The following is a 13019-nucleotide window of genomic DNA, read 5'->3' as shown; positions in this document are numbered from 1 at the left end:
TACTTGAATAAACAGTCTTGCATTTGAAATCTGTTGCCAGCAGTTTTCATTATTGCATTACCTTAATGGAATTCATTGGTTATATTAATTTATACTGAAACTTGATTTAAAGAAAATAAATCGTGGTTGAAATCGAAACCGCAATCTCTACCAGAAAAATCGCAATTTCAATTTTTTCTTAAAATCGTTCAGCCCTAGCCAAAGCCATCACAGCCCACTTTACCTTGAGTGTGTGGGAGGTGAAAGCTCTTAAATCTGTGGATGTGTGCTTGACTGGACCGAGTCTGCCATCAATTGATAACGCGGCTAATGACTAGCGGGTCCTTCAGTTCGTCCCCTATAATAATTGTTTTTAGGGTTTGGTTCTCCTTTTAAATACCTTCAATAGCTTTTTCTAACGTGGTGTTGTTGCAACGGATACTCTTCTTCCAGTTACTGCGGCTGCCCTTGCCGCTAAGCTTCTGAAACGCGCGGGGTGTGTACCACTTCTTGTTCCTCAGGATGCACGGCTCTCCTGAAACCACAGAGACAGTCATAAGGTAAAGACTGCTTGAAGGAGGAAATTGGTTTAAAAAATAAACTAAATCTCTGGTCAAGCCCACTCTGTTTAACCTGAAGAGACAAATAAAAAACCCATCTTGTTTGGTTTTTCCCTTTCCTCCAGTTGGTTACTGTTTCCAGTGTAACCAATGTCTTTTAAATTTAAAATTGTATATATTTATTTATTTTCAAATGCAATACCTGGTTTGATTTTCAACATTTCCAATGAAAACCATAATAATTAATCTTTAATGTTAACAATAATCCAGAAAGTTTAATCATGAATCCCCTAAACCAAGGAGTAAATCAGGCTTTTACTCCTTTATGGCTCATTTTGTAGACTTATTAGTTCATTACCTCAAACGCCAAACTGAAAACGTCATTACCAATTCCTTCACATAAATAACAAAACATAAATTCCGTCGCTGTGTTTCTGTACACAACTTTGTATAAACTCAACCCTTGGAACAGGAATAAATTGATCACCGATTCCAGCCTCTAATCAGGCTATTACCGGCTCACCTTTTGCCAGTTTGTCGCGGTAGAGCGTCCCCTGCTCGTCACCACAGGTAACAGGCAGCTGGTGCCTGTACTTATCCAACGTCCCGATCTCCACATTTTCCCCCTTCGGCAGAGAGGCTTAGGAATATAACACAAACCATATTAATATATTCAGGGTGAAGATTAATTCAATGATACATTATAATGTACCACTGTCTTTCTGGTACTTTATATCAAAGAGACAACCCTGGCTGAATGAAATACATCATTTCAGTCAATAACTCAAGAGAGGCGAGTGGCTTGAACTATACCTAATACCGGATTCAAGGTATTTCAACCAATCAGGACACAGTATTAAGCAATGCATCACAATGCCTGCCTCGTTTATGTTTCAGAGGGGATTTATTTTCTTGAACACCGTGTTGTGAATGGTCAAAAATACCTTGGCTCTGGTTATGGATTTCTGGACTGCTTACTCGAAGTTTACCCAAAGTACACCTAAAGTACATATGTGTAGGCTTGAACTTTTAAAACAAATGTGCAAGCCACTCCGTCTGGACTAGCCTCACTGGATGTATATCTGGATTAAAGGCTTTCGCTTTTTTCCCTGTGTTGGTTTCGACCAATCATGTTGCTGGAGACAGGGATCTGTAGGCGCATAATAACCTAGAACTCGGCTAGCAGTAGTAAACGGTAAAGTGTCAATAAATATTCCCTTTAGATTAGCCACTGTAGAAATCCCCTAATATATATCTCCCTAATGAGGCATAACTTGCTTGTTCTGCCATATCACAGAAGGACTGCAGATTCCAACATTAGGGCTGAGACGGTGGTTGTTTCTTTATAACATGTGGCCTCACTCTCACCTATTCACACACACAAAGGACAGTGGGGGACAATGTTTACTCTAAATTAACGGGGTAGTTCGGAATTTTGGACATAGGGCCTGATTCCCAAGTGAGCATTGGTATTCTATATCACTGGAGACAGTTTTCAACACATTTCATTCAGTCCTTCTAGTTGCAGAGTTCGCTCGTGCTAGGGTAGCGCACGGCAACGGGCAATGCTAGCCTGCTATTAAAAACAGTCTTACCCACTCCACAGTACACCCGAGGTAAATCAATTATAACGCCAGACTATAGATTTAAATGTCTGTGTTGATAGAATAATGTTAGAAATAAAACTAACCACCCCTGGTGGTGAAGGACAATATACCGAAGGTTGGCTTCCTCTTCCTTGGAGAAGCCTGAGAAGAAGAGTGTCCCTGCTGCTCGTCCCGGTCACAGAAACTCCGAAGTTTATCTCTCCCCCCTCTCTCTTTCCCCATGGACTTGTCTTCCAAGAGTCCTTCCCTTGCATGTTCGCCACTGCTCTCCTCATCAGAAAGTGGGAAGGAGCCTAGAACAGTGAGAAAAGCAAAGCCATTTAGTTCTACATTTTCTTGGAAGCACTCTTGAAAAAAAATCTGCTTTAAGAAGAGTACAGCCCTTTAGCATATTTAGGGTTCCACCGATTCCACTTTTTCTCAGACCAATACAAGTACAAGTTCTTACATTTGGGTATTCGCAGATATATACAGAGTACCGATACGAGAACTTAAAAATAACATTACAGTTTAAAGAACCATTGAACTCACTATTTCACCGGGAAATCTAAAACTTTGAGGTCTTGAAAAATGTGTTTTATGCTGAGAGTTTCAGGAGAGGGGCATGTTATCGCCTTGGTTACGGCCCAGGGCAACATTGTGACACTTCTCTAGTGCCGTCGTTTTGTATGAGTGCTAATAATGACCTGTTTTTCAAATGACATGCGCCACACCGTAGCGTTATACTATATCGGTCCGGGAAGCCTGCCCTTCGGACACGGGTATTAAATAAATCGATGCTCCAACGGAGCTCCACTATCCAACACACTGTACCGGTATACAATAAGTTTCCTGAAAAGCTCAGCTTTCTCTAGGATGCCGCAGTCAACCACTGCCCAGGCAGAGCTGCAGAAGTCCACACAAACCATGCCGCTGGTGCCCCTTAGTCGTGACGCCACCTGCGTTCGCAGCAGTCTTTTTTGGAGACTGGCAAAAACATTGTATTTTTCCCCCTTTCCTTGACTTATTAAAATTCAATTCATCAATGCATTGCAAATTATTTGTTCTCGATTCAATTTCGATTCAGATTTTCTTTTAAATCGATTATATTTTTTATTATATCTCCATCCGTTCTTTTTTTTCAATATGTTGCTGTGAGCTATTATTTTTTTTATTTTGAACATTGAGCCCCCTTTCTAGTTTGTCTAGGATGAAATAGAGTGGTTGAATCAAGTATCGTAGCGAAATACAGTTTCTATCGTGTTTTATTGCACATTTAGCGCATTTTGTAAATCCCATTGATTTCTGTTGGAAGACTCATTGCTCGTTGGCCGGAAACGGAAAGGGGGGGTGTTCACGTTTGGTTGTAGTCTCTTTGCTCGTTTCTAGCCCTACTGTTAAGACGGAGAACCGAGCGAAAAGACTACAACCAAACTACAGACCAGACTACAACCAAAAAGCCCTGTCTCGATGCAGATAAATTAATAATCAGATTATTATTATTTTTTGCCTGCTGCAACATTATGTTCGTCAGAGAGGGATAATTTTTGTAATTTTAAAATTATTGAATTTATCTTCAGTGTGTATTGGCCAATCTGATTTGTCTTGACACGATTGCGATTCAGCCTACGCATAGCATGCGCGCAAACTCACAGCCAGACACAGGAACTCCTTCTAATTCAAGAGCAGCTTTTCCTTTCATGACATAGAAAAGATTAGAAATAAAATAAAACTGAAACCTATTTTTTGCATGCTTCCATATTGTGTTATTATAACGCAAGCTGCATTGATCATTGCATTGTTCATAGAGTCATATTTGTGACAAAAGCGTTCACTCTTATGAAATATTAGATAAGTTAATTCATCTGTTGATGTCTTTAATGATCATCACAAAAGTAGGAAGTGATTAGCAAACTGAGTAGCAAACCCAGATGTATATACCCATTTTTGAAAATCACAAATGGAAATGTACATAAAAAGAATTGTTGCATCGAGATGCATCGATAATCGCTTCAGAATCGGAATCGAATCGTGAGGTGCCAAGAGATTCCCACCCCTAGTCTATAGCATATAACCGCGTTTTCTGATTACAGTTTAATGCAACAGTAAGCTGACAACACTGCAACTGCAAATGAACCACACGGAGACACTTAAATTTAAATTAACCGAAATGATTTCTTTGAACGCTTTTAAATCTACGATGAGAGCATTTCAGACCACTTCTTTTACTTGTAGATGTTTTTTATGAATTTTAATTTACTTGTAACTGTTTTTTATCATTTTAATTTCTGTCTATATGTTTCTGAGTGTAATATTGTGAGTGTATATATGTTATTTGTTGCTGCCTCTTGGCCAGGACTCCCTCGAAAAAGAGGTTTTTAATCTCAATGGGACTTTACTGGTTAAATAAAGGTCAAATAAAAAAAAAATACAGTACGTTCAGTTCACGTTCACCCAAAATATGAACGAGTAACATATCACTGGCTAACCGCACCGCTCAATGGAATTGGCCATTTAAATTGGCATGGGTCGTAACCATGTGGATAACATGCCCCCTCTTTCCAAAAACTCCTTAAAACACATTTGAAGGCTTAAAATTCAGATATTGGATTTTAGCCTGTAATAGCTAATAATCCTTAATCCTTAATCCTTAATAATATAAATTAATACTACAATAGTGGTAATAAATTTTAATGTGTCCAGATGTAGCACTGTCTCATGTACCTGTATCGGAGCGCTGCGTAGAGCAGTCATTCCCCTGCAGTTCCACTTCGTCCTCCATGCCGACCTCCTCCTCATCCGGGTTGGCCTGCAGCTCCTCCTCCTCCCCCTCCTCTTCCTCCATCTCTTCTTCGCTTTCAGAGATAGCTGAAACTGACAATAGAAAAAAAGGTAATGTAAATGTTTGATTTTAATTTGAAGACCAATTCATTATCATCTCTGGTCATATTGATTGCATGCTTTAACTGTGCTCAGCCTCACCTGTTGATTCACTTAGGAGATAAATGCGGTAAAAATACCTGAACTTGAAAAATGTCAAATAAATGAAGCAGAATAACCGCAACAAACCGGTGTTTGAGCTGCAGGGGAGCGTTGATTTCTTAGCCTAGACATGAGAAAAAACGAGCAGAAGGAGGAAAAACAGCCAGCATGAATCCTGAGAAAACACAAACCAGCAATCCAAATAATTTTAGATTTATTTGGATTAATCAATAATTGATATATTGAAAGTTACCTTGCTCTTATTATATCCCGGGCATGTCAGGTGTCCGTGCTGCAACGGGGTTGCACAACACACACACACACACACACACATACACACACACACACACACATTAAGCTACTGGAAAAAGGTTCCTCATATAGGATATAAGCTCCCCTATGTCTAAACAGGCTGGGCTGATTGTGAGTGTGTTTAGCCTTTTGTGTTAACAGATAAGTTATTAAATCTAGATTCAAACACGGTTGTAGAATCTAGATATTTTAAACAGAGCCAAAGTGATTGATCACTAATAGTTTGCTCATGCAGGCATGAACTTTCAAACCTTACACCCAACTCTCTTGCCTCCAACTCCCTGCCCACAACCAAAAGTTACATTTATATTTGTCTTTAAAGAGCCCATGCCATTAAAATCACATTTTTCCTACTGTTTGTTAAATAACATAGGTCAGAATAAGTTTGTGACCTGTTGTAAATTTGAAATCTATGCAGTTTGTCTGCTGTATGCAATAGCCAATGAAAGAAAAAAGGCAGAAGAAATTAGCCAATCTGGATAAGGTGACACTGCTACGTAGCGTTGTCAAATTATTAATCATGGCCCTGCCCACTCGGTTGGTTTGTAACCACCCACAGAAATTCTGAAGGAGTCGTGATTGAGCTAGTGCTAAATGCTAATACGTGTAGTATGAGTTGCTGAGTTCGTAGTAACAGGCTAGTTACAGAATTTTGAATGCAATGGCAGAACGACATCGAAGTACATGAACTGCGACATGCTGCCCGCCGCCGGTTGCCGCGAGGCACCGCCGCCGCGAAGCACCACCGCCCGGCAGCGAGCAGCCGGGCGGTGGTGCTTCGCGGCGGCAGCAGGCAGGGCGCGGTTCTGCCTACTACAGATTGATGTGGAAGTGGAAGAACCAGGGGCCTCATGTACTAAGGTTGCGTACGCACAAAAACGTGGCGTACGTCCTTTTACACGCTCACGTTCAGATGTACAAAACGTGAAATGACCGTAAAAATGTGCGGTCCCCACGCCAGCTCCAGAGCTGTCGTACGCACGTTTCTACAGCTATTGTTCCTTTGGCGACACTTAGCTGGGAAACTGGGAAAAAAGGTGAAAACCATGACTCATCAGAGTGATTTGCACATCAGAGACACACTAATGAACGATTAACACACCTTGCAATTATATGGGTGGCTATAAAAGCATGCGCAATGGATGAAGAAAATTGTTTTAAAAATGGCTGCGTTAGTGTTGTTAGAGGACATCGCAAATGGTCAAATCCGAAGGGCGCTGGAGACGCCGGGGCCGACGGAGCAATCCGTGCCCTTTCCTTGCTTGTCTATTCAAAAATAAAAAATTTAAGTTAATAAACACGAGTCAAAGTCTTTAATATCCTGGCATCTTTACGCACGACTTATGTGTATTGCAAGCAGCCAATTGTATGACCAGTATAATTACAGCATTTATGACTTCAGCATATTTACCTTGGGGATGATCGGTGTCCCCTTCATGGGCTCCCACCACTCCGGTAAGAGCCGTGTCACCGATCAAAGCGGCCACTCTGAAATCGAAGGGGGAGAGTTCCCCCACTCCCGTCCCCCCACCTGTTGCGGTCACGCTTCGGCGGTGGGCAGAAACCCTCCGCTTCACCTCCACCTTGAGGTCTGACCACTTTTTTTTAATTTCAGAGTGTGTGCGCTGCTGAGACCCCACTGCATTGACGGCCTCGCAAACACACTCCCACTCACTTCTCTTTTGTTTTGCATTTATCCCTGTTGACAGGGTTCCAATAGCATATGCTTGCGCATTTCTACCTCGTGGAGCAAAATCTCGAGCTCAGACTCCGTGAAGTTTCGTTTTTTGCCTCTGTTCATGGTGCCAGGTGATCGGATTAAGAGGTGAATCTCAGGTCCAGAGGCCTATTTAAATGAAATTGCATATTTAAATGAGGGCGTAGACAGGGAGGAGTTTGGCACCTCGGCATGTGCGCTCAATTCCACGTTGATCGAGATGTACAAAAGAAACGTGATTGGATCCATGCGTTCGCACACTTTGATACATCTGAATTTATTTGTGCGTAAGACAGTTTCTGGGTTTTGGCGTACGCCAAGTTTCAGTATGAAATCCACGCAAGTCTTAGTACATGAGGCCCCAGGGGTCTCATTTATAACCGTGGCGTACGCACAAAACGGGGCTGAAATTGGCGTACGTGACTTTCCACGCCAAGGTTGTGATCTATAAAAAACCAACTTGACGGGAAAATGTGCGCAGCCCTAAGCAAACTCTGACCCATGCGTACGCATAGTTTAGAGGAAAAGGAGAATTGGCGACACAGATGGTGTGGTGGTGAACTGAAGTCAGACCGAAGAATTGTAGAGTGAGAAGAACGATTATGTTTCATCATCGCCCTTCATTAATTTAATTTCAACCCGTATCATGCGTTATATCTATGTAATCAGAATAATTTAAGTCAACTGCGTTATTTCTCAGTTATAACTCCAGAAAGATCTCCTTAGAATATAAATGTAAAAAAATTCTCCCGTCACTCCATACTGTCCACTGACGGCGCGACTGCATGGAATAAAGCATCTGTCCAACATGTGTCAATAACATAATATTTTGTGTGGAAAGTATGGAAAACCAAGCCACACTCCTCATCACAATCGTTGTCCGTTACTCTTGATGCTTTTCATGACAAATCAGGCATTAAAAAGGGGTTCAAGAACATTTTAAGTGGGTGATTACAAACTGATTATCCAAGGTGTTCTCGGTCAGTCTTATTACCGTAACCCTATAAATACAGAGGTGAGCGCCGTGCTAATGATGCACCATATGGCACTTCTGGCGGACCATGCAAATGGCAGGATTTGGAGGGAGAGGGTCTTTAGGGACCATAACGATTTATTGGTAGGCTACATAAAAATATGTAACTTTATGTCAGACCACTTCTTTTTTAATTCTGGGACTGTGCGCTCCGTGCTACTGACAGAGTTCACTGCTGCAGCAACATGTTGCCACTCACTCTGCTTTTTGTTGTTGGCGATCCCAATCCCGTGACCGCCGATCAAAAAACTACTTTTCGGGCCTCCATCTCACCCACAAGTGTCTCCACTTCAACCTTCTTGAAATGTCGCTTTTTTGCTTTTCTCAGTACTTCTGCCGTTGTTTCCGACAAGACATAATACTTGCATCTGAGTCTGTTTTATATGCAGATCGAATTCATGAGGTCATTTGCATTGACCATTTATGGTTAAAAAAGGGCGTGTACAGGGCGGAACGTAAAGCTGATTCAGCTGCGCACACTTGTAGGCAGTCTGTGATTTATAAAGAAAAGATTGCGTACGGTGTGCGTACGCAGGGTTTTATAAATCTGAATATTGTTTGGCGCACGCAAAACTTGGCTTTTGGGCGTACGTACACTTTTAGTAGCGATCCCACGCACAGTTTTATAAATGAGACCCCAGAGACGCCGGAGAACCCGACGAAGTCCTTTGTGATTCATTATATTGTCTGGAGGTGCACACAGCTTTTGGCCGTGATAATATGCATTATTTGATATAGATATCTATGTATTATATTATATTATTTAGATGTAGAGCTCCAGGACTGTGGCGCAAGTGTTGTACACTTCCTTGTTATTTGGATAACCGTTCTGCTGTTGGTGTGATGGCGCATAACACGTCGGACTCTCGTCTCTGGTATTTCCACAACGAGACTCGTAGTGGGGGTTATCTCAGCCATGGTTGAGAATTAATTGGGGGAAAGGAATTTTGGCTTTGACTCCCTGAAGTAGGCATGAACCACGACATGGAGGACAGGGGTTGACATTAAGGTTTCAAAAGCACTGGTACTGGTCAGGTTCAACTTGCCCGAATGTGATGTTCACTTGGCCAAATTATAATCAGAATCTTGAACAGGCCTCTTTTTGCCAGGCATGCGGCCTTGTTTTGGGGGGGCTCAGAAAAATCATCCAAGCTCAGACTGAAGCTGAATGTTAGCTTCCACACATGTTGTGTTTAAAAAATAACAAACTTCCCTTTGTTTACTTATTTATCGAGCGGTCACATCGTGCCATGAAGTGATATCACTCCACCGTTGCAACCTATTAAAGCTATCGCCAAGTTATATGTAGACCTGCATGATTTCATGCAAATGTACTTAACTAAATGTCAGAGGTAGTAGCAAAGATATGTCTTTTTTAACTTTCACGTTTCTTGTAGCTCTAACTGAATAATCACAATCGCGTTTCTAGTAGTGTTGTCAGTTACGATACTGGATTTCCTAACTTTGACACTATACCTGGAAAAATATCGATATTCTATACCATTTTCGATATCAGGGGAAAAGTTTTTTTCAGGAAAGAACATACCCAAAGTAAATAGAGTATATCTCCACAACTGCAAGGGCGATAATGTCATCTCTGTGCAAAAAAAAGATTGTTGTGCAAGTGAAATATTCAATGGGGATGATACTTGGTTAAAGTGAATAAAGCCATGGAACACAGCATAAGTGGAAGATAACTTTTCCACCTGAAATAATTATCAGTTGGTCGTTATCATTTGGGAGCGATGTCTTACTATGAGACACAAATAAAGGTAGATATCTTACAATTTTGACACTTGACACCTCTATTTAAATTTCAGGGCAAATATATTCGAATGCACCAAGCCAAACACTCGCAAATAAACATATGGCCACTAGATTGCGCTGAAGAATATGTTTTCTGATTGAAGGCAATTTACCTATTTCCTAAGAAACCTTCTCTTATTCATTGATTGAAAATAGCTTGTTTAGTTGCAAAATTTGGCCCAGACACTGGGTTATCTGTTTATGGTGGTTGTATTCGACCAGAAACAACTTTGTGGACAAAAATCACAAAGGTAATACTTCATTTTTGGTTGTTAAAAGAAAAGTGTTATTTGTGAGTTTTAGCCACAGAATGATATGGTTTGGACTGTTGGAATAAGTGGAGGCTCTGCTTTCATGTAATATATAGTTTGTGAGGGTCCAATTTCGTGAAAAAGATCGCTATTGCTGTGCATGTGCACAGTTATGAAACCCAAAACCGTGTTCTTGCATATGACTTTCCTTGGTAATTTGCCTCAATCCAAAGTACTTCCAAACTGCACGCCTCCATCACTACTCCATTTTCCTTCTACCTAAACCGTTCGCGTAGGCGCTGCACTTGCGTTGCTAGCTTTGTTGGCTAACCTTTAGCGAACACCTTCGAATCACGGCCAGAGAACGCACTGCGAGTGACAGAAGGCGGGGCTATATTCGCACTGAAGCGATGCGTGTCTGTTAACTCGCTTTCCGAGAGAAGAGAAGACGGCGAGCTGATATATTGCAAATACTAATATTTTGTGTTATTTGGCGGCAAAAAAGGTTGTTCTGCAGTTTCTAATAACATTTGAATAAATAGCCTTTATATTAACATCCACCCAAAATCCACTTGCCCGTTCGGGCAACCAGAAATCAATCTCAACTTGCCCAAATATGACTTTTGGTTGCCCCGGGCAAGCAGAAAACCGTTAATGTCGAGGACTGGAGGAGAAAGGGATTGTTGACCGCGGTCGTCTCCCGCCGGAGCCTCGCTGCCTATGGACCACCGCCTCGGCTGCAGGAGGCGGTGATTAGCGCTGACCGCTGCCGAGGCGGCGGGAAGCAGGGCTCAAGCGGGATACATTCGCGGCCAACAATCCCTTTCTCCTCCATGTCGTGGTTCATGTACTTCAGGGAGTCAAAGCCAAAGTTCCTTTCCCCCAATTCATTCTCAACCATGGCTGAGATAACCCCCACTACGAGTCTCGTTGTAGAAATACCAGAGACGAGAGTCCGACGTGTTATGCGCCATCACACCAACAGCAGAACGGTTATCCAAATAACAAGGAAGTGTACAACATTGCGTTACAGTCCTGGAGCTCTATATCTATATAATGTCATATAATACATAGATATCTATATCAAATAATACATATTATCACGGCCAAAAGCTGTGTGCACGTCCAGACGATATAATGAATCACAAAGGACTTCGTCGGGTTCTCCGACGTCTCTGGTTCTTCCACTTCCACATCCATCTGAAGTAGACGCGGTCATTTGAGATTCATAATAGCCTATCGTCTGGAGGCTCACACAGCTTTTGGCCGTGATAAAATATATTATATATTATATGATATAGATATCTATGTATAATATGGGTTTCTAAGAGCCACTGCGATACATCCACCGTAAACAGAGCGAATGGTACCGTGGCTACAAGCTGCTCAGGGCCAGGTGATAATATATATTATATCGTCGCTGTCCGATGAAAACCGCGTATGTCCATTTTTGCCGATTTTGAGATTTTACGATGATAGTTATGTCCAGGTTCATTTCCGTATACAGTATGCGTCATGAACCTAATTGACCAATGAAAAGTTGTGAAACACGTCATCTGATTTTCAAGTATATCCATTTGGTGTCAAAGCTGTCAATCCCGCCGCGTATCTCCCGCCCTGTGGAGTCATCTCATTAGCGTCTCTGGAAGCGCATCATCGGGTAGCCGAATAACACTTTGAAGTTAAGGTATTTAGTTTTTTTGTCAACTGTTCTCAAGTTTATTCTAGTTGCAATATAAGATGAAGTAATTTTCACCGAATATTTTTTATTGTGAACCTGACTGACGAACGTAAATAAAGTAGGCTAAATAGGGCTGTAACGTAGCCTGGCTCCGCCCGCCTAAGTACTTCCGCTCAATTTGAATTTCCCTTCAGTAATCTCTGTACAAATGAAATGAAATGAAGTGAAGAGTACGAGAGTCTGGTAGAACCAGGCTAGCTGTAACGCGTATCGAAACCGAAATCACGACACTCAAAGCCACGAACCTGTCTCGCGGTGTGAGAAGGCAGAAGCACGATACGCCCTTTCTAACTCTCTGGTAAAATTGTCAGATTGAAATTTGCTAATTTGTCTAAATAATAGTCTGCTGACACCGCCCCCTCTTATTGATGCCGTAAATTTGCGAAGAGATGCCCTCTCTGTGATGACAGCTCTCCATGGATACGGAGGATTTCATTTCTCCACAGCCGTCAAAGTCCTCATATGCGATATGAACGACATTTATCCAGAGTGGGCCAAGCGCGAAAAAAATTGCTTGTGTGATCCCTGTCTCTATCGTTTTGTCTGATTTGACCGGCAGTTGGTCTGCCGGAATCTGGTCTGCCGGAATCGTGAACGGAATCGTTCGCTTCTTCACTAGACACTGTCTAGTGCGTCTCTGCTTCTTCACTAGACACTGTCTAGTGAAGAAGCGAACGATTCCGGTAGAATAAAGTACCCATCCTGTCAATAATCGGTGGCCGCTTCATTCCGACCTTCATAACGAGGCATAGTGTTACGAGTAGCGTATGTGTGTGCGCGAGAATGGCAGTGTGTGTATGTGTGTGTGTGTGTGTGTGTGTGATTGACGTCAGCGAGTGAGTGGACGAGCGAGGAGAGCGAGCGGTAGCGCGTGTCTGTGTTTTTTTTAGTGAAATGGCAGCTTAATTTTTCCTTTTCTTTTCTGCTATACAGTGCCAAATAAATATTATTTTGATGATAGCCTGGTGAGACAATAGCTTTCCTTTACAGTAGGCCTAACTTTATCGCTAGAAAAAGTTTCCCCCTTGTCGCCTGAGACGTAGGTCAAGGAG

At 41.9% G+C, this 13019-nt stretch overlaps 1 protein-coding gene across 1 annotated transcript in view; it reads right to left on the bottom strand.

The window, feature by feature from the left end:
• The window catches only part of LOC115559002 (nuclear body protein SP140), a 37203-nt gene that overhangs the window by 11806 nt on the left and 12378 nt on the right, over positions 1 to 13019 (bottom strand). The window contains exons 5-7 of the mRNA XM_030377595.1: positions 5361 to 5399; positions 5195 to 5231; positions 4850 to 4999 (exon numbers count right to left, since the gene is read on the bottom strand). Coding sequence (XP_030233455.1) covers positions 4850 to 4999; positions 5195 to 5231; positions 5361 to 5399 — 226 coding nt within the window. The remainder of the gene's footprint in view (positions 1 to 4849; positions 5000 to 5194; positions 5232 to 5360; positions 5400 to 13019) is intronic.

This window comes from Gadus morhua, chromosome 2 (genome assembly GCF_902167405.1).
Source record: "Gadus morhua chromosome 2, gadMor3.0, whole genome shotgun sequence".
NCBI lineage: Eukaryota > Metazoa > Chordata > Actinopteri > Gadiformes > Gadidae > Gadus > Gadus morhua.
Note: the sequence above shows the minus strand (reverse complement) of the source record. Positions and strands in the feature narration are given on the sequence as shown.